This window comes from Falco rusticolus, chromosome 7, assembly GCF_015220075.1.
Source record: "Falco rusticolus isolate bFalRus1 chromosome 7, bFalRus1.pri, whole genome shotgun sequence".
Lineage (NCBI taxonomy): Eukaryota > Metazoa > Chordata > Aves > Falconiformes > Falconidae > Falco > Falco rusticolus.
Window position 1 is genome coordinate 44,080,116 of NC_051193.1, and position 20,115 is coordinate 44,100,230.

Consider the following 20,115-nt stretch of genomic DNA (forward strand, 5'->3'; position numbering starts at 1 on the left):
GGATTAGCTGTTGCTGAAGACCACTTGAAAATACCAATTACTGCAGAAAGCAGTGTTATGTTTATTGTGCTTTGTTATATATTTTCCAGTAACTGTGATGCAGAGCTTGCTTTCATTATTCTTTTGTTTCTAGTTGATAATCAAGATGCCTTGTAAATTACTTCTGTGGTTTGTTTTCTGCATGCAAAGACAGTATTTCTCTTCATGCTTTTTCCGAGATTAGTTTATAATCTTGGTTCTAAATTGGTTTAATAATATGGAGATATAAATATTTTGGAACTATGTAGCATATTCTCAGGGAATGATCTTGTGCACTGAAACATGCTGCTTTTCATCTCTGCTTGGACTATGTAAGCCCATCACTTTATCCTTCTGGTGAGAAGTACCTATGTAGTCAGGGAGTTAGTAAACTGGCATGTGGGAAAGACAAGGTGTGGTTAACTGGTTTACACAATGTCTTTGCACTGCTTGATACTTCGGTAAAATGTGGTTTACTTTAATTGTAAACAACTGATTCTACGCTTTTTTTTTAATTACTGGAGGAAGTGAACTAAAATTCAAACTTCTGATCATAAAAAAGTTATAGGTATGAGTAATAAGAACTGTTTTCCTGCATCCTAGATACGTTTTGGATGTTTGGGTAGTCCTGTGATATATGTGCCATTAACTACTCAGTTTCGCTATGCTTACCTGACGGTATATAGGCATTTGTTATAACAAAAGCTGGGAAAATTCTGAGTTTCAGGGTTACAGGTAGAAGGATCTGAGACCCTTTTGCTGTCTTAATGCTTTTTACTTTTATAGGTGACTGCTCTACTTGTAAGAAATTGTTCATCTAAAGCATTATTTATTTCAGCATACATATTTTTGTAGCAGTTTTTTAAAATATTCTCATTTAGGGTAGTCAGCATTTTTTTTTTTATTATTCTGTGCTTGCAAAGGAAATCCAGTTTTTAATAGAGCACAGTGCAGAGTGAAGCCAGAGGAAAACAACTGAGCATTGATAGGTCCAGATATCCTCTTCGGCACTGTGCCCGCCTTTATAATCCCTGCTCCTCACTGAATGTTGTCATGTCCTTAAACTCTTGATGTTGCATACTGTGAGTTACTTCTGTTTTCTTTTGTCATAGTTACTGTAGGTCATTGTATATTATGTTTCTTTAAAAACTAATTGCTGGATATCAAAGCAGGATGCAGCCAGGCAGGGCAAGCAGACAGCACTTTGGATCAGGCAGAAATGAGCTTCAAAGCATCTACACATGTTGCTGCTGCTGGGGGAATTGTTAGTGAAGGATCTGGGTGGAGGAAGAGCAAAACATGACTGAAGAGTCTGCAGCTTGTTGTGAGTCTAAATTGTTGTTCACCTGGAGAAGAGCAGGGAGCAGACATACAGCTGAGCCTCAGACCTAAGGGAAAGAGATTTTACTAGAGACTGAAGGGACAGTAAGTCAAGAGACACTGAAAAATTGCTGGGCTGGGACCAAACCTGAAGTTAAGAACCAGCCTGTGAGTACTAATCTAAACAGTGGGTTGGAAGGAGGCTTATTTAAAAACTTTTATATCTGTGCTTTAGCAGTTTTTGCTGAACTTTAAGAAGTTTAATTTGCTTGTTAGTGATCTAATGAGACCCAGCTTTGGACTTCACAGTATTGCAGACAGTCAAAATCCAGTGAAGTGGCTGATACACCAGATGGCTGTGCTGCCAGCAAGAGGAACCTGGACAGGCTAGAGGAATGGGCAGGGATGAATTTCATGAACTTCAGAAAGGGGAAATGCAACGTTCTGTGTCTGGGGCAAATGGACCTGGACTATCTGCTGGTCTGTTTAAAAGATTTGTGAGGTGATTTTAGCATTTTTTCCCTAATCACATATGATCTGACATAAGTACCATTATGTGTAGTGTAGGTGAGCCAACAGAAATACAGTGTGTTCAGACCTGCTTCAGGTATGTGCTGTGGTGTTTTCCAGTAATGCATAGGTTTAGTAATTGTGAACATGGATCGACAGCTGGAGTTTTCAGAACAGTATTCATTGAGCTACAATTGGTCAGCTGCCTTAAAGATTCGTTGCTTAATCAGTGCATATGGTTGCACTGTGTATGCAAGGAAAACTATGTATAATTTTATGAAAGACTTTTCTACCTGGACTGCATAATTTCTGTCATTTAAACCTTCTAAGTGCCTCATATGCAGTAGTTGTCTTCATGCAATCCCATTCAATTTGCTGTATGACGCTTACTGATGTGTGTACAGATGCTCTCTGTCTTATGTCATAAAGACCTGCAACTGCAGTGTTGCAAAAAGATCCTGCATTTGTTTTCTTCTTAAAAATAATGTAATTTTTCTGTTTATACATGCTTGTAATTAAGCAAATAAATTAATATAATGAGAAGTATAACATAGACATTGGAGATTTCTGATAGTTTGCAGCTGCTGATGGTAAAAGTTTAGTTATTTTATTTGCCTAGAATGACTTGTTGAACATCTTCAGAGCTCTTTTTAAAATTAGTTCAGTTAAAAGTTGAGTGCAAAAATACTCAGGGTAGAGCCTTATGATCCTTAAATACAGATAATTCATGGCCAATTCAAACACATTCAAGTGTCATTCGCTTCCTGTAAATTTTACTATGTATTTAGAAAAATAACCACATTTTGCCTGCATCTTTGTAAAATAATTAAAAAGTTGATTTAGTGAAGATCCATAAGAACAGAAAGAGGTTAGTTGGAGAATTAATAGAAACAGGATATGTCATGAATATAGTGTATTGTATATATCAGAAGAAAGGAAGGAAGGAATTCAAATAACATCTTTTAAATGTTATCTGCGTTGAATGGCAACAGCAGCATTTTTTAAAACACTATTTTAAAAATTGCTGTTTGTTTAATGTTTTTTAGGTTTCTGAACCTCTTAAATTACTTCTGAAAGTAGGACCCTACCCTTTCTGAAGATGCCACCCTTTGGTATTTCTGGGATGCTTAATCTTAATCACACCTAGGAGGAAATGTGTATACTATGATAGTGCATACAGGCCTCAGTTGGAAATTCGCCAGCCTATGCCAGTTGCTGTATCAGTACAGAAAGGAGACAGGTTTTCCTTCAAAAAATAAACTGATCTGGAATAAAACACAGACATTTGTTTTCTGTTAGCAAGTTTCCAGAAACTTTGAGTTTTATGATATCTATGTTGTCCACATTCTTGTGGAAACTTTTGCTGCCTAATTTTTGAGCAGTAAGAGATAGAAAGTGTCCGAAGTATTGGTTTTGTCTGCTTCATTTAATTACAAGTTGCATGCCCAACATGCATGCCTAACTACTGCTTCCTCTTCTAAACTAATTGTGGAGAGTAACTATTAAATAGCAGCCACTTTCAAACTAATGCTAGTAGTACTGATGTCTGAATAGTAAATGAAATTGATAAATTGGTGTTCCTGTGGGAAAGAAAATATGTTGTTAATCTTAAAACACCAAAACAGTAATTGGTAAGTAATCTGAGTTTTGATGTGTGCAAAACGCATCTTGCATAATTTTGTCTCAAAGTTTCAGTATACATGGTTATGACCTTGATGAACAAACTTTTTTCTTTTATTAGTTACAGAGGTTACGACTGTCGAAGCAATTTATTTTACACTCAGACGGGTGAAATTGTATACCATGTCGCAGCGGTGGGAGTGGTGTACAATCGACAGCAGAACACACAGCGCTTTTATCTAGGTCATGATGATGACATTCTTTGCCTTGCTATTCATCCCTTAAAGGACTATGTGGCAACAGGCCAGGTAGGATGCGTGTTTATCGGCAATAAGAATTTGAAGTTGTTACTACCGTATTTAGAAAAGCCAATTTTGGAGGAAGAAAGTCCAGTCTACATTTATTCAGGTGGAGGACTGCATTTCTGTTGCAGATGGAATCATGTTAAAAAACTGCAACATAAGCTTTTTTTTCCCAGTTCGTTATATTAATTCTGATAAGAGACTGTAGTTGATAGGTGGCGGGGTTTTAATCTCTTTTTAAGAATAGGTTGATATTTTTTATTCAGTACTGTGTTGCTGCTTCATGATAACAAGTAGAAGAAATGTGAAATTAAAATGTTTTGGGTTGTTTTTAGCTTAGTTGTGAAGTTTTAGCTATGTTATTGTTACTTTCTTGTGCTAGAAGTTAGCAGTTATTACATTCTGGTGTTTCAGTTTCATGCATTACATTTTTTGTTATCGCCTATAATCAAATTATTTAACTATTTGTACATGTAACACAGGTATGTATGTTGCTAAAGTATTTATGATAGTTCATTTTAACTTTTGCCAGATAGTAATTTCAGGTAATTTTTTTTTCACTCATTTTTTTGGACAAACATCTCTTACAATAAATGTTTATACAGCAGGACTTGAAGGTTTTGAATTGATCTTTCAGGGTTTTAAAATTATAATTATCATTGTGTTTTTTATTATATAATAAATTGGAGAACATGTGAACTGAATTTTTTTTATAGAAATAAACTTTTGCTTATAATGCCCTTTATTTGTGTAAAAATGTTTGAGATTAACATAATTTTGCAGGCGAGTTCAGCGATTGAAGCCCTAAATGGGAGAATTGATTCTATTTAATTTTGAAGTAGTAAAAACTATGAATAAAAATGTGCCTGGATTTACTATATTTTAAAATACCTTATGCTATCAACAAAAAGATATATTCCATTATATACTATTTTATGTATGCACATTATATATTGTTGTGTGCTACGTTACCAGCAGAAATTAGATAATGCAGTCATCAAATTCCCCACGCAACACTAGTTCAGATTTTCCTGATAGTGGATGTTATGAAAAGCTTTCCAAATACCATATACTAAGTTTATAGCAAACCCAGAAATAGATCCTAGTTTTCTTGAGTTCTTCCCCTGGTCTTAAGCACAGGCTAGTGCTCTTCTGGTTTTGCGGCCCTCTTCTGTGTACTGAGGTGCAAAACCTTTGGAATAGCAAATAATCTTGTAAATGCTGACTAATAATGCTTGTACAGAGTTGAAAAGAATAAGTTGTATTCCATTTCTTACCAAGTTCTATTTACCTGCATTGGTGCCATTCTAGTGGAGAATAGTCCACAGGTGTCAATGCATTAGAATGTGACCTGTAGGCACTTGTAATGACACCAGAAAGGAACAGAAGTCACTTGGATTTCTCAAACACAGAGTAGCTTACATACTAGCAATAAAAATAACTTTGTATTTTTAGACAAGGAATGATTGATAGGGAATTGATGGAATAAATATGCCACAGTGAGATCAGTGAAGGGCTTCCCCCCGTGCCGTCCCGTCCCCCCCCCCTTCCCCAAGAGGACTCTAGTTATTGTAATTAATGTGCCTAAGTTCCTTGGAGGGAAGAAAGAGCTAGCTGGGGAGTGGTATTTGTAAAGCAGGAGAAGGAATCATATACTGCTAGCCAGACAGAAGTAATACTACATTTTATATACTAAGTTTTATAACTGTAATTTTTTTCAAATACTTTAAAAAGTAATTTTCAATATTATACTTTTAAATAACTGTGTGAAGTAACTGAGAAATGGAAAAAAATGGTTATAAATGTGTATACTTTCAGGTTGGTCGTGATTCTTCAATACACATTTGGGATACAGAAACAATAAAACCACTCTCAGTATTAAAGGGCTATCACCAGTACGGTGTTTGTGCTGTTGATTTTTCAGGTAATAAGTATTTATTTATTTATTTATAATTTTCCTTTTCTGTGTGAAAGTACAAGCTAATCAGTTCTAATGAGCAATTTGGAATTCCTTTACACTGAAGATTTTTTTTATTAGAGATACTCTGCAGTGCTCAGTTTCAAATGAGAGAGTCTGTCTTAAAGTGATCGTTCATTAAAAAGAGCTCCTGTGGACTCTAGCACATCAGGAAACGCAAGAACAGATTCTGTACCGTTTAATAGCTGAGCTGATCACTTTTCAATTTCTTTTGGCTCTGTGAGGCAGGTGCACAGATCTTGAGTGCGATGTCTGCCGTTTAAGCAAATTTTTGTGCAAGTTGATCATGTGTGCACTTTTTTAAATTAAATTCTGCAAGCCAATTGGGTAGCACACCAATAAATTCAGGAAGTTCAGTTACAGAGTTCTGGGAAGCAACCTAGCCTCTCTCTTCACCTTACATGAAAATAAGAGACCGTCAGTTAAATCTTTTGAAATATTTACACCCCATACATTGAATTCCTGTACCAGTATTAAATTTCCTCTTCTCCAATGGCTTCTATTCATTCTTTAATGGTTTGAACGTATTAAATAGGATCTCTAACCTCGCAGTGAAAATGTGTGATCACAAAGATGAGTAGTTTGGGGTCTTTGATGCTTCTTACCTTTATTTGGTTCTCCTTTTCCAAGATGGGAAATAGATGTCACACTATTACTAAGTGTAAGGATATCTCATAAACATCATGGTATTGCTTCAATGCTTTCCTGTTTAGAAATTAACAGGGGCTTTCAGAGTGAACAGAAAATTCTCACAGTACAATCTGTGATGAAGGTTTTTGTGCAACTATGTCAGCAACTAGCTGAACAAAGGATTTGATACAAACACAGAGGTTTTTAGACAGGGTAACATGATGTCCTAAACTCCATTCAACTGATCACTCAACTTTAAGACCAAACGATTAACAGACATGCCTCTAAGCACATCATCATGCAAATATTTACCTCTTTGTACGTTCTTCTTACAATATTTGTGAAGTTATAATATTCTTTAATATGGTGTCTTACTGCAACATAATGTTATCTATCTACTCTCTTAATCATAAATTTATTTTTCTAGCGGATGGGAAACGATTGGCTTCTGTTGGAATAGATGACAATCACACTATTGTGCTGTGGGATTGGAAGAAAGGAGAAAAGCTTTCAGCAGTAAGGTAGGAATTTAACTTTGCTTTAGAATTTCACCTAAATGTACTTTCAAATGACAGTAAGTAAAATGTATTCATTAAAGAATAATAGTTCTCTAAAAATTAGCTATTTGTATCACATAAGTAATACAGGTGGTAACAGTTAGCACAGCCTTAAAACTTTCTTTGGAAGAAAAAACAGGCTCTGATAGTGTCAACAAAGATTATTACAGTGACAGCTCAACTGGTGAAGAAAGGAGACATAGAATATGAGGTTATTACATTTATTTGATGCGCTCAGGAATAATTTCTTTAAAACTCACTCCATGTGCTTCTGTTGGCCCTTCCAGAGATGGTGATATATGGTCTGCTTTTCACATCCTTTTCATCAGAGGTCACATCTTTCTTGGGATTGTAGTTTGCAGTGATTTTGCTCAGTTCTCTTTTCTTCAGGGTTCTTTCCTTTTCCTTTCTGAGTCCTGAGCAGCCTGATTTAACTCTGAAGTTATCTCTGCTTTGAACAGCAAGTTGGACTAAATGACTTCCAAAAGTTAAATATTTTGGGTGTTTCTTTGACTCTGTGCAGATTAATTGGTATATGTTTATTACATAGAGTTTTAATCCACAGATAGAATCTTATTTCTAATGTTGAATAATGTTTTTGACTTGTTTTTTCTAAGGAACTATTGCTTTAAATAGAGCAGTAATGTGAGTTGGTTTTCCTCCAATCTGCCTGGATTCAGTATGTATACTCTAAATATTGTTCTAGGTAGGTTTGAAAGGGAATTTTTTATTCTCTGCAGGTAAAATTTTAGAAGTATTTATTCTCTGCAGGTAAAATTTTAAAAGTAGCAACTTCTTTTTTATCCCTTAAGTTCATCGTTGCTCTTCGATGACATTTATTCTAATTTTCTTTTTAAACACACTTTGAGTTTCTTACTCACTGAGGAATGAAAATCCTGAATAGGTGATGTAGATAACTGGGAAAGGAGTACTCTTCTTTATTTGTCAGAAGCCCTGTTAGCTTGGCTTCTCTGAAGGTAATGGTTTGGACCTTTCATTTGTCTGCTTTTTATGTGATTTCCCATCCCCCCCCCCCTTTTAAAATTCCTTTACTCTCTGAACCCACCAATCTCACTTAATTCTTTTTTTAAATCAAACTTTAACCAGTTTATACTGGATTAAGTTTCCAGAGTGTTTTTCCTCCTACCTACTCAAAGGAATTGAACAGAATTTTTGAGAGCAGCATCTATACTTTGAAGATTACATTGTGAGTTTGGAAAGAAAGTGGTTCATGCTTTTACTACTATTTCATTCGGTGGTCTGAAAATGATGGAAGGCAAAAGATTATTGCCACTGTTGGACAGGGAGCAAAAATTAGGCATTAGAGGCTCTTTTGTATTTTAAAGAAAAAAACCCTGCTGGTAAGCATTTCTTTCCTTGCATAGGTAGCAAACAGTTGAAAGCTCTTTTTCAAACTGTAGGACTGAGGAAAAGCATTGGTTTTATAGAAGCATAGTAAAAAACCTAAAACATACAACAAGTTTTAATGGCTTTGGAAACAACTGAAATTTTCCATTTAAAATGGATGTAGCAGCATATATTTTAATCCAACAAGAAAAACTGAAAAATTAATTAAAGTTGGATAAGAATAGAAATTTATTTTCAAAACAAGAGACTTTCAAACAAGATTTACAACTTTACACCTGTAAATTTAATTATGAGCTGTCAGAGGTCTAAATGGCATATACTAACCTGAATGGAAATACATATTATTATGCAAATAAAATGCCACCTAGTGGATTGCTGAAGTAGCATAATCACTTGCCTTCTTTGGAAACTGAAGGGTAATGAAATAGAAAGTAGAACAGGACTCAGTAAGTTAGTTCATCGACTTTCTTCCTCTTCTTAATAAATTATTGTTAAAGATTTGGAAGTAAATGTTAACAAAATAGAGGAGGTTTACATTAACAAAAAACCTTCAAACCATAACGTATTTTAAAATATGAATAGTTATATTTTTATTTAAAATATTTTGCTTTGCATTTCAGAGGAAGCAAAGATAAGATTTTTGTGGTTAAGATTAATCCTTATATGCCTGATAAATTGATTACAGTTGGAATTAAACACATGAAATTCTGGCGTAGAGCAGGTAAGGAAACTTTTTCTGTTATTTATACTATAAGAGAAGCAGTATTTATACTTTGTTTCATGCATTAAAGGCAAATGTTTTCTCTAGATGTCTCTTAAGTTAGCTTGCGCTAGTAGAAATAACGTTAATTGGCATTATGGCAGTAGTGGGAATTCTTTTTCAGATCAGTTTTCCATGGAGCTAGAGCTACATAGGTAGAAAGGACTCTGGGTTTCCTGCTGGTTTTATATCTAATAATAATATAGCACATCTGAAAATGTTAGAGCTGCTCTAAAATCATAGAATGGTTTTTGGAAGAAGGACCTTCAGAACATGTATGTTATAAAGAGGCACAGATGTAAATAAACTTAAGGTTATAAAAATCCACATACAAAAAATTCAGAGAACGTTCTGGAAGAGGATACATGTGCCATTTGAGACATGTTTGTTTAGATAACTCTGCTGAGCTTGACAATTAAAGCCCAAGATAAAGCAGCTTGCTTTATCTGCTTGAAAAATTTTGAAGAAAAATCTATTCCCTGAGGAGTGTGAACTTCATTGTTTCAAAGCTCAAAACATATGTAAAGATATATGGCCACAGAACACTAGCTTATCTGCTAAGAAAGTTCTAATTATTCGTGCAGAATTTATGCACATCGACTCACATGAGTCCCTGGTAAAGATTAATTGTGGAGAGAAAAGTCTGTGATGAAAAAATGACACTAGTTTTCTCAGTTCTGGCTCCAACAGAAAGTAATCAAGTTTGCCTGAGAGCAAGCTGTCAAAGTCTATATAAATTATTAATTTTAATATTTAAGCTTGCTATCTATAGAAAGAACAAAGTGCGTTGGAGTATTTACTGAACAAATTACTATAAATTCTTTAGAAAGAAATCTTAACTATGATAAAAGCCTGGAGATGGTGATTTTGATTAAAATGAAATTGTTTAAAATGCTTCTTTTCTCTCTGGCATTGCTCAGTCAGCAGGAATCAAATTTCTCTAATGCTACAGCCCATCTGCGTGAAACCGCCATGGCACACTGGGCAAGGCAGTCACCATCAACCACACTTAGCAGTATTAGTGTGAGGAGCAGAGTATCAGTGCACTTTAACAAATGTCAAGGCTCTGAATTCTGTGCTAGAGCAGGTGCACTTGATGTGAGAAGTGACACCAAAGTATATGCTTTGGACTGAATTTCCATCAGTGCCAAGTGATGGCATAGTGGTTCAGAGACATTGCCTCTCTAAGCGTGAGAACAGTATGATGTGTCAGGTCCTGAGGGCCTTCTCTGTTTCTCTGAGTATGAAGTTTCTTGGAGGGTCATAAAAATATAAATCTGACTTTCTAGCCAGAAGTTACTATACTTCATACCTGCCAAGTGATTTTAGATATAGTATTTCAAAGAATTTTAAAATTTACACAGCTGTAACATTTCTATTATCTAGAGGCCAATATAGAAAACGTCTAAAAATAAAATCAGAAATTCTCTCACTGAAGGCATATCATGAAAAGGGTGGGATGTCAAGATTTAAGCTTCTTTTTTTCAAGTTAATTTCATTAGGAATTTCTATGAACTTTGTGGTAGATGTTAAGTTTTTTGTTTAGATGTGAGTTTACAAATGCACTTTCTCTTTGTATGTCTGTGTGGGTATATGTACATATTCAAGTAGTGAGTTAAAAGTAAGGTTTTTTTCTTGAAAGATGCCAAATGGTAGAAAAAATTTTGTTTTGTGAGAACTCTTCTCAGGCTCAATTTTTTGGGGAGCACCGGTGAACTAGAAGAAAAGGACTTGTTACTCTGGGTAAGGTTGTATAGTTTTTGGAAAATAATTCCAAGCAAACATCTGATGGCTTATTTTTTGTTTGAATCAGGAGGAGGACTAATTGGGAGAAAGGGCTGCATAGGTGCATTGGGAAGAACCGATACAATGATGTGTGCAGTATATGGCTGGACTGAAGAGATGGCATTCTCTGGAACTTCCACCGGGGATGTGTGTATTTGGAGAGATGTGTTTCTCATAAAAACTGTCAAAGCACATGATGGTCCTGTGTTCAGCATGCACGCATTGGAAAAAGTAAATAAACTGCTCATTTTTTTTTTTTGATGTCTGGACAAAAAAGTCTGTGAATTTAGACCTTTCCCAAATTCAGGAATCCATGGCTTTATTTCCATTACAGAAGAGCCTTGTGAGGTCCAGATTCAAAATAGTGTTTTATGCATGTCTCTAATTCTTGTTATGTAGCGTACTGTTTCTCTAACCCTTGTGGTCCAGCGACATCTTATTCAGTAATTTTCATGACCTTTTACTAAAGTAACGATAGTAACTTATGATAAGTAGAAGTACTTTCTGATTTAAGCATCCAGAAGTTTAATGCAGTATGTGAGCTTGTGAGAGAGGAAGATCATACGCTTACTATTTTGTGCTGTAATTACCATCTACTAGTAGAACCATTTAGTCTGTAGATCAGCAAGTACTCTTTCCTGATTGTCAGCTTATGTTAGTGAGTGTTCCAGTTAGATCACTTGTATGTTTGAAGTGATGTGTATATTTATGGTTTGCTAGGTTAAACCCAGTTACTCTACCTTTTAGCATTTGAGTTTCAGTATAGTAGCTTTGGACAAAGCATATGTTATTCATACTGCAAGAACTAATTACTCCAAAAGAAAGTATTAATTATTTGGTATTAAGTATACCTGTTGCTTCATTAAATAGTTGTAAATAATTTTTGAAGACAGAATGGCACAAATATGCATATATTTGAACAATTTAAGCACTAATCAAATTTTTGTGAGTGGTCTAAGTTTGGTTTGGAGTAATGAGGTGAAATGCCAAAGGGTTATTGAGGCTAAATACAAAGATAAACATTTCAGTATGTGAATTAATTTTTTCTAATGTGGTAGAAGCTTATTGGTTAGAACCTTTAAATCCAGCACGTGTACATGGACTGTACAGAACTGTGCTGCCTTCATCAGGAGGAGAATTCAGTCACGTTGTTGCTCCTGATCTTTTCATTTATAACATCTGTTGTTCTGTATATTACAGTGTGTTGTATATAATCAGTTTTCAGTATTGGCAGGAATCACTGGAAAATTAAGGAAAGATAATTGATTATAACTTGTGATATTTATTTATTTATTTCTCCAGGGATTTGTCACTGGGGGAAAGGATGGGGTAGTAGCTCTCTGGGATGATACCTTTGAACGTTGTCTCAAAACCTATGCCATCAAAAGGGCTGCTTTGGCCCCTGGATCTAAAGGTAACACAGACTTGATGCTATTTTTTTATTCTATTTAAAATACTTTATTTAAACAACTCTTTCTGTGGAATTGCTTCCCCAACAGGAGAAAATCCACAATTGACATAATGAATACTAAAAATGATTTTTTTGTTTTGGAGAAAGAAGGGGAATTTAGAATTGTGGTCAGTTTTGTAAGATATTAGTACGTTTTATGACTTAATTTTCTGTAAATGTGTACGTCTTTAGAAGTTTAAGAAGATTTTCATTCCTATTATTTCTACTTCTATTTATTCTTGATCTTACAGTTTTCCCTATCTGATAATTCTGGATAGCCTTTTCTTCACCCCCCTCCCCCATTGCATTTGGTGTGTTCTAACGTATATGGCTTGATTTTTCAAAAATCATAAATGGAAACTCATACCTGTTTAACAAAAAAACTGGGTTTGAAGGTGCCATAAATGGTAGTAATATGTTTCTATAGTTGATACTTCACATGCACATTTTTTCACTAAGATTGCCAATGAGTCAGGCTGATTAAACTTCAAAGATAGTTCGTTGAGAAGAAAGATTAGTGTCAGTTGGTAATCATTAAATACACCCAGATGGATCCAAACATGTAAGTTCTTCCATGCAGGAGTATGTTTTTACATGTTTACTACTGAGTATCTTTTTCTACAGTGAGACGTAATGTGCATATATGTGAAAAATCCTCTTTAAGACATGTTTGAGAATCTTCTGTTGTCTAACATTTTAATGTTCTAGGTCTCCTTTTGGAAGATAATCCTTCTATACGTGCCATATCTTTAGGACATGGTCATATTTTAGTGGGCACAAAGAATGGTGAAATACTGGAGGTGGATAAAAGTGGACCAATAACTCTGCTGGTTCAGGTACATGTTAAATATCAATCAAATATTCCATACCACAAACACTTGTTTTTTTCAAGTAAAGACTGTTGTGAAATAACAAGCATTTAAATTACTATTGAAGTTAGTGAGTTACTGTCACTTCATAGAAAAAATCTTTTTTTTTTTTTTTTTTTTTTTGCTAGGCTAGATCATTATGACTCCTCAATGAGAAAAACAGATCACAGAATTTCATGAATTTCATGTACTAATTTGTTCAATAAATTTATCCTTTCAAACAGGCCAAGATCATATTTGTTTGGGTTTTTTTTTTAAAAAAGCATGTGAAACAGTGGATTCTCCACCAAATCTCTTATTAACTTTTTCTGAGTACTAATTACTCATTATTTTTAAAAGTTGCCTCCTTGAGGGTTTTTTTTAGATTGTCTTTGTAATTATGTAAAAAATATTTCAGTTTCCTTTGCCATACCAAACAGACTGCATTTCTTAAGCCTGACTGCCAAACAGATTTTTTTTACATTCTGTCATCATAGGAATTTCTTTCGTACTTAAATAAAAATCTGTGGATCTTTTAATTCACGCTTCTAAGTGGCCACTGCAATATGTAAAGAACAAGATTATTACTAATTTTTAAAAGAATATATTAGAACTTTAAGGTAAAGAAAAAAATCTGCATTACAGAGTCATAGAATAGTTTGGATTGGAAGGAACCTTTAAAGCTCATCTAGTCCGGCCCCCCTGCAATGACCAGAACATCTTCAACTAGACCAGGTTGCTCAGAGCCTTGTCCAACCTGACCCTGAATGTTTCTGGGGATGGGGCATGTACAGCCTCTCATGGGCAACCTGTGCCAATGTTTCACCACATTCATCATAAAAAGTCTTCCTTGTATCTTGTCTAAGTCTACCCTCTTTTAGTTTAAAACCAGTACCCCTTCTTCTATCGCAATAAGCCCTGCTAAAATATTTGTCCCCATCTTATAGGCCCCCTTTGTAAGTACTGGAAGACTGCAGTAAAGTCTTCCTGGAGCCTTCTCTTCTCCAGATGGAACAACACCAACTCTCAGTCCTTCCTCATAGCAGAGTTTTTCCATCCCTCTGATCATTTTTGTGGTCCTACTCCCCGCTTGAACAAGTCCGTGTTTTTGCTGTATTGAGGACTCCAGAGCTGGACGCAGTACTCCAGGTGGGGTCCCACCAGGGCAGAGGGGCAGAATCACCTCCCTCAACCTGCTGGCAGTGCTGCTTTTGATGCAGTCCAGGATACAGTTGGCCTTCTGGGCTACAAGTGTACATTGCTGGCTCATGTCCAGCTTTTCATCCACCGGTACCTCCAAGTCCTTCTTGGCAGAGCTGCTCTCAGTCCCTTAATCATCCTAGCCCGTATGGATACTGGGGTTGCCCTAGCCCTGGTGCAGGACCTTGTACTGGGCCTTGTTGAACCTCATGAGGCTCACACAGACCCACTTCTCGAGCTAGTCCAGGGCCCTCTGGATGGCCTCCTGTCCCTCGAGCATGTCAACCACACCACTCAGCTTGGTGTCATCTGCAAACTTGCTGAGGATGCACTTGATCCCAGCATCTATGTCATTGACATAAATGTGTGTGAGGATTATTTCTGAGGCAAAAGTTTTCTATAGTACTAATTACTATAATTTGCACTTCTGCTCTAAGTAGCAGATTGAGGTTTATTCCAAGTTCTATGTTTCTACTCAGGTATTTCTGTATTACGCTCCAAAGATATGCATGTTCTCTGTCCTTTTTTTTTTTTTTTTTTTTTTTTTTTTACTTCCTTAAATGTATTATTTCATATTTCAGTTTAAAATACAAAGTCATCTGACTCGTGTTTTTTCAGGGTCACATGGAGGGGGAAGTTTGGGGTCTAGCTACTCATCCTCATTTACCTATTTGTGCCACTGTAAGTGATGACAAAACCTTAAGAATATGGGATTTATCTCCTAGCCATTGTATGTTAGCTGTTCGCAAATTGAAGAAGGGTAAGATGCTTAATATGAAAAAATATTTAACCGAATTCAGTTGATATTTGTTAGCATTATGAGTCTTTTGAAAGCAAGACTGAATAAATACCTTTCTTTCCTCAAATTATTTTATTGATGCTATGTTCACAAGTTATGTATCCCTTAAGCTAAATAATCTCGTTATGTAATACTGTTCTTAAGATTATTTGTAATTGTAAGATAGTTAAGTCAGTGAATTTATGATAAAAGTTACATAAATCTGCTGTGTTATTGCAAGATTTTTGAACACTGGAGAACTTCAAATCTAGAAATTTTTGGAAGAAATCTTAGATGTTGAATCTCTCCTCTTTGTGAATGTCAAGAAAAGAGAACAGACATAAAATTCTTACTCATTGTATACTATGTAACTGAATTTATTTTGACAGGTGGAAAATCTGTTGTAAGTGACATCATATAAGGAGACTTTTTTAGGATTAGACCAGACTGGCCTTAACAAGCTTTTAATGCTGTATATACTTCACTAGACAAGGGAATACAATAGGCTTTATCTTTGATCCAAACATTATAGGAAGCTCAGTTGAAGATGATTTGGATTAATAAAGTAAATGTAAGGTCATGAGCTGGCACAAACAGGGATTAAACAAGAAAGTTTTAAGTTGGTGAAGTCTGCTCCAGTCTTAAACCTGCTATTTCTTAATATTTTTAAGAGTAGTTTTGGCAAAAAAAGGACTGTGGTGACTTCATTTCCTGATGAGGCACATTTTGAGATGCTTTGGTGATCTTAGAAAACACGTGTGTACTGTACAGAAAGAGCTGGATGCTTCTGCGGACTGCAGTAATGGAAGTGAGATAATATTTGGTAATTAAAAAAGGCAAGACTCAATGAAGAAAAAAATGTCTGTGTAGCTGAGGAGTAACTGAGGAGCGGAAGGCTCAGGATGTTCTAGCTGATCACAGGATGACAATTACATGTGATAGTGAGGTATTTTTCCCAGGATGTATTGAAGTATTAATGTAATTTACCAGAGACTAATCAGAATATTTTTCATCTACACTTCTCATCTGCGTTCAGATGAATGAAATAAAACTGGAAGTTGGGTATGGAGAAGGAGGAGCAGCAGGATAATGAATGAGAAGCTAAATAAAGGATTACTATCAAGTTAATCAGAGGAACAAATAACAGGGAAAAATATTTATGCTAATGGAAAATTCTGTCATGGAAACAAATCTATATAAGCTGACCATAAATAAATTTAGATTGGAAATTAAGCTGGTTTTCAAGTGAAACTTGACATATTTATTAAAAGGATTATATGACACAGTGATCGTGATAGCAAATGACTGGATTCTGTGAGTCCAGAAGGTCTTTTCCAGCTGTGCTCTCTTTCCCAGAGGAAATGGTAACAAACAACTGGCACCAGATGCTAAGGAGGGCAAATAAAAAATATACATACAATAGTGATTAATCTGTATTACTAATGTAGAATACTGTCAATTAATATGCAGATAAATCTAATCTAAGATTCTGGGGTTGTGTACTTGTTGATTTTCCAATAGCTTCTGTGTGCTATTGCAGATGTAAAGCTTGAAAATTATCTCAGCAGCATCTAAAAAATTTCATGAGACTATATATTATAAGAATAGCTTTGGTTTACTGCTAGAAAAATAAATCTAAAAGAGGGATTATGCACTGTACCTGTACCTGATTTACCTGAAGTAAAAATACCCTTTCTGTATTCCTCATAGGAGGTAGATGTTGCTGCTTTTCTCCTGATGGAAAAGCATTAGCTGTTGGTCTCAATGATGGAAGTTTTTTGATAGTTAATGCAGATACCCTGGAGGATCTCGTCTCTTTCCAGCACAGGAAAGATGTTATTTCAGAGATCCGATTTTCTCCTGGTAAGTAATTTAAAATTAATATTTTTATATCAAGGTTGTTCAAGCAAGCTTTATAACCTTTAAAAGATAAAAGAAGCAGTGATATGTAATACTCTTTTACATGTAACAAGTTAGCAACACTAATATTATTAACATTTTTAATAATACTGGGTGTGAAGTCCTATATTTCTCATTTAAGGATGAGATTATTGTAATAGGTTTGCTGATAGTAACCTTCTGAATGCAACAGTCAGTTTTAAATCACGAACATCCCGCAGCCTCCCTAGGTCCCTAGGGTTCCACTTTATGAGCTGCATAAGTTTGGCTCTTCACTGAGGTTACTGTTAGCTAATGAGAGTGCTTGAAACTGATGTGTCAGAAGTTCTGGCATCATCTTTTTTTTTTTTTCTTCTTTTTCCCCCTACAGCACTCCCAGTGAGGCTAGGTTTTTTCAAACAGTACAGCTCTTATTTAGGAACTCAAATGTATGACCTAAATTAATAATACTACTTCAGTGAAAATACTCTTCCGTAAGAAAAATACATGCTAATTACTGATACCAGTTCTCATGCAACATTACTATTCAGTCGTCTAAGCCTTACCACTCTCTAAGTGCAACAGATGTTTAAAATTTCATCAAATAATTTTTATTGCTTGAAGATGTAATGATATAATGGTTGTATATTTCATACGAATTTTGATTATGTGATATCAACATTAGTCTGTCAGGGACTGTGTATAAATTAGCAAGCTAATTTCAGAGAAATATTGAGTGGGTTATAGCTAAATCCCAGAATGTGCTTGTGTTTAATATATGGAGAACTATGATTTTGAAAATCTCTTGTGTTTCTACTGATGTATTTTAGGGGCTGGAAAGTACTTAGCTGTGGCATCTTGTGACAACTTTGTAGATATTTACAACGTAATGAGCAGTAAACGAGTAGGAATCTGCAAGGGAGCCTCCAGCTATATCACACACATGGACTGGGACATAAGGGGTAAGCAGAATTTATTCTAAAAATCTACTGGAAGTTTGATTAAATTATAGACTAAATACAGTACATCTACAGTATGAATTTATGGTATCAGTGACAGAGTTATTTCTTCAGTTTATGAATATGCTCACAGCATCTGAACAAATATAAATAGTAGTAAAAATAATGGTTTTTAATATATTTAGAAGCTGTGCAATTTCAAGTAAAATAGATTGTCTCTATAGATGGGTTTGGGTTTTTTTTTTTTACAACTTCTGTGTTTATTGTTTGACTTCTACTTCTTGAATAATGTGCTGCATAATGCAGTTGCATCTGTAGCACAGGAATATGTATCATTGTCAAAAACAGCAGAAAGACTGGATTTCCTGTCTTCCTGGGTCTTAATATGTGATTCATTTAAATATTAACTTTAGCAGTTTCTTACAAAAACAAGGCAGTGCAGTGATGCAGTCTGTTAGTTCCTGCTCTTACGCATCTACTTGATCGTTTTTGAAGCAGTCTAGTTTAATTTGAAAGTGTTATAATTTAGCTTCCTCTGAGAATTTTGAAAACAGGAATGGGACAGAAACATTAACGAGAATTTCCCTCAGAAAAATAGTAGTATAAAGGCAAGCAGAAATTAGCTGCTTGGAAGCAGCCACTGGCCAGGTAGCATATGTGCTTCTCAGTCCTGAGAGCGCTTTGCATACTGGTCAGGCAGTTGACACAAACAAGCTCTGAATTAGACCTAGTACATTTTGTCTACCATCTGATGGGACAACCATAAACAGGAGAGAAGTGATGCATTATTGCAGTCTTCAAAGAGAGGAGGAAGGACTGTGAATTTAAGGGGTCGAAGAACTCAGATCTATAGAAGCCCATACTTCCAGATCCACAGTTTGTGTGCAAATTTTTCCATTATTTGAAAACAAATAATTTGTGTAATATTGTTATCAACAAAAACTTTTTTTTTGTAAAATGGAATCTTCTATTTAATGTTAATATACAATATGTAATGTGTTTTACAGGGAAGCTTTTGCAAGTCAACACTGGTGCTAAAGAGCAGTTATTTTTTGAAGCTCCTCGTGGGAAAAAACAGACAATTCCTAGTTTAGAGGTGAGGAAATAGACTGCCTTCTTAAATTGTTTGCCAGGTAGAGTTATGATGCAACTGTCTATGCCACAAAAGAGGGAATGGTGTATAAAACTACAATTATAACTGATCTGTTGAAAAAGCCTCTGTTTAAGCATTCGCTGTCCTTTATCCTTTTTTGCAGCCTGTTCAATTAAATAATGTAATCAGAATGATAAAATGCAGTGGGGATATCACATTTGTCTCGTCTGTTAAGAAATGGACACTTGGCTGACACATGCACTCATGAAAATCTCACTGGACTTCTATATGCCTCTTTCGGTACCTAAACACCTTTGAAAAGCTATTGCAGATTATTTAGCCCTAATCTTGCTGTGGAAGACTTCATGCATGTCTTTATATAACAATGCAATACATAATTTACATAGGCCAGTGTAGTGCATTGTAGCTATAATATTGATTTGTTTTCTCAGACACAGAGCATTGTCATAGGGCAGACAGTGAAAATGGATAATTCTCAAATAATGTTTTCTATGAGGTTGAAAAGGTAGGGTTGAAAAAAAAATTTTTTTTTCCAACCTGGAAGGGCAGGTAAGGTCAATTTATTTTTTTTTAATAGTTCTAGAGGTTTTAGAACTGGAAGTTAATAGAGGTAAAATTAAGGGTCTCTAATGAAATCTTGAATAGTCACTATTAAAATATTATCTTTTAGATGTGACATACCTTTCAGTGCAAGGACTTTTTCTTGAAATAAGGTATGGAGAAAACTGCCTAGGAAGAAGCATGCTCTGTCTCAAACAGATTGTTTTTGTAGGTAGAAAAGATTGGCTGGGCATCATGGACAAGTGTTTTGGGCTCTTGCTGTGAAGGAATCTGGCCAATAATTGGTGAAGTCACAGACGTAACTGCTTCATGCCTCACTAGTGATAGTAAAGTATTAGCCACAGGAGATGATTTTGGATTTGTGAAACTGTTTCGATACCCTGCTAAAGTAAGTAATTTTCAGCTGTTCATGGAGAAGATTGAATAAAACTGCCTTTTCAAATGTGTAAAAATTCATCACTCAGAACAAAATAATGCTT

The 20,115-nt window shown here is 35.2% G+C and overlaps 1 protein-coding gene across 6 annotated transcripts in view; it reads left to right on the forward strand.

The window, feature by feature from the left end:
- Window positions 1–20,115, forward strand: part of EML5 (EMAP like 5) — a 116,115-nt gene that overhangs the window by 51,791 nt on the left and 44,209 nt on the right. For all 6 annotated transcript variants that reach the window (XR_005105216.1, XR_005105215.1, XM_037393769.1 and 3 more), the window contains exons 14-25: window positions 3,590–3,776; window positions 5,589–5,694; window positions 6,806–6,899; window positions 8,924–9,024; window positions 10,877–11,079; window positions 12,151–12,262; window positions 13,007–13,134; window positions 14,965–15,106; window positions 16,835–16,987; window positions 17,833–17,964; window positions 18,969–19,057; window positions 19,848–20,024. Coding sequence is in view for 4 of the 6 variants with exons in the window: in XM_037393769.1 (XP_037249666.1) it covers window positions 3,590–3,776; window positions 5,589–5,694; window positions 6,806–6,899; window positions 8,924–9,024; window positions 10,877–11,079; window positions 12,151–12,262; window positions 13,007–13,134; window positions 14,965–15,106; window positions 16,835–16,987; window positions 17,833–17,964; window positions 18,969–19,057; window positions 19,848–20,024 (1,624 nt within the window). In the remaining 2 variants the exon portion in view is untranslated. The remainder of the gene's footprint in view (window positions 1–3,589; window positions 3,777–5,588; window positions 5,695–6,805; window positions 6,900–8,923; window positions 9,025–10,876; window positions 11,080–12,150; window positions 12,263–13,006; window positions 13,135–14,964; window positions 15,107–16,834; window positions 16,988–17,832; window positions 17,965–18,968; window positions 19,058–19,847; window positions 20,025–20,115) is intronic.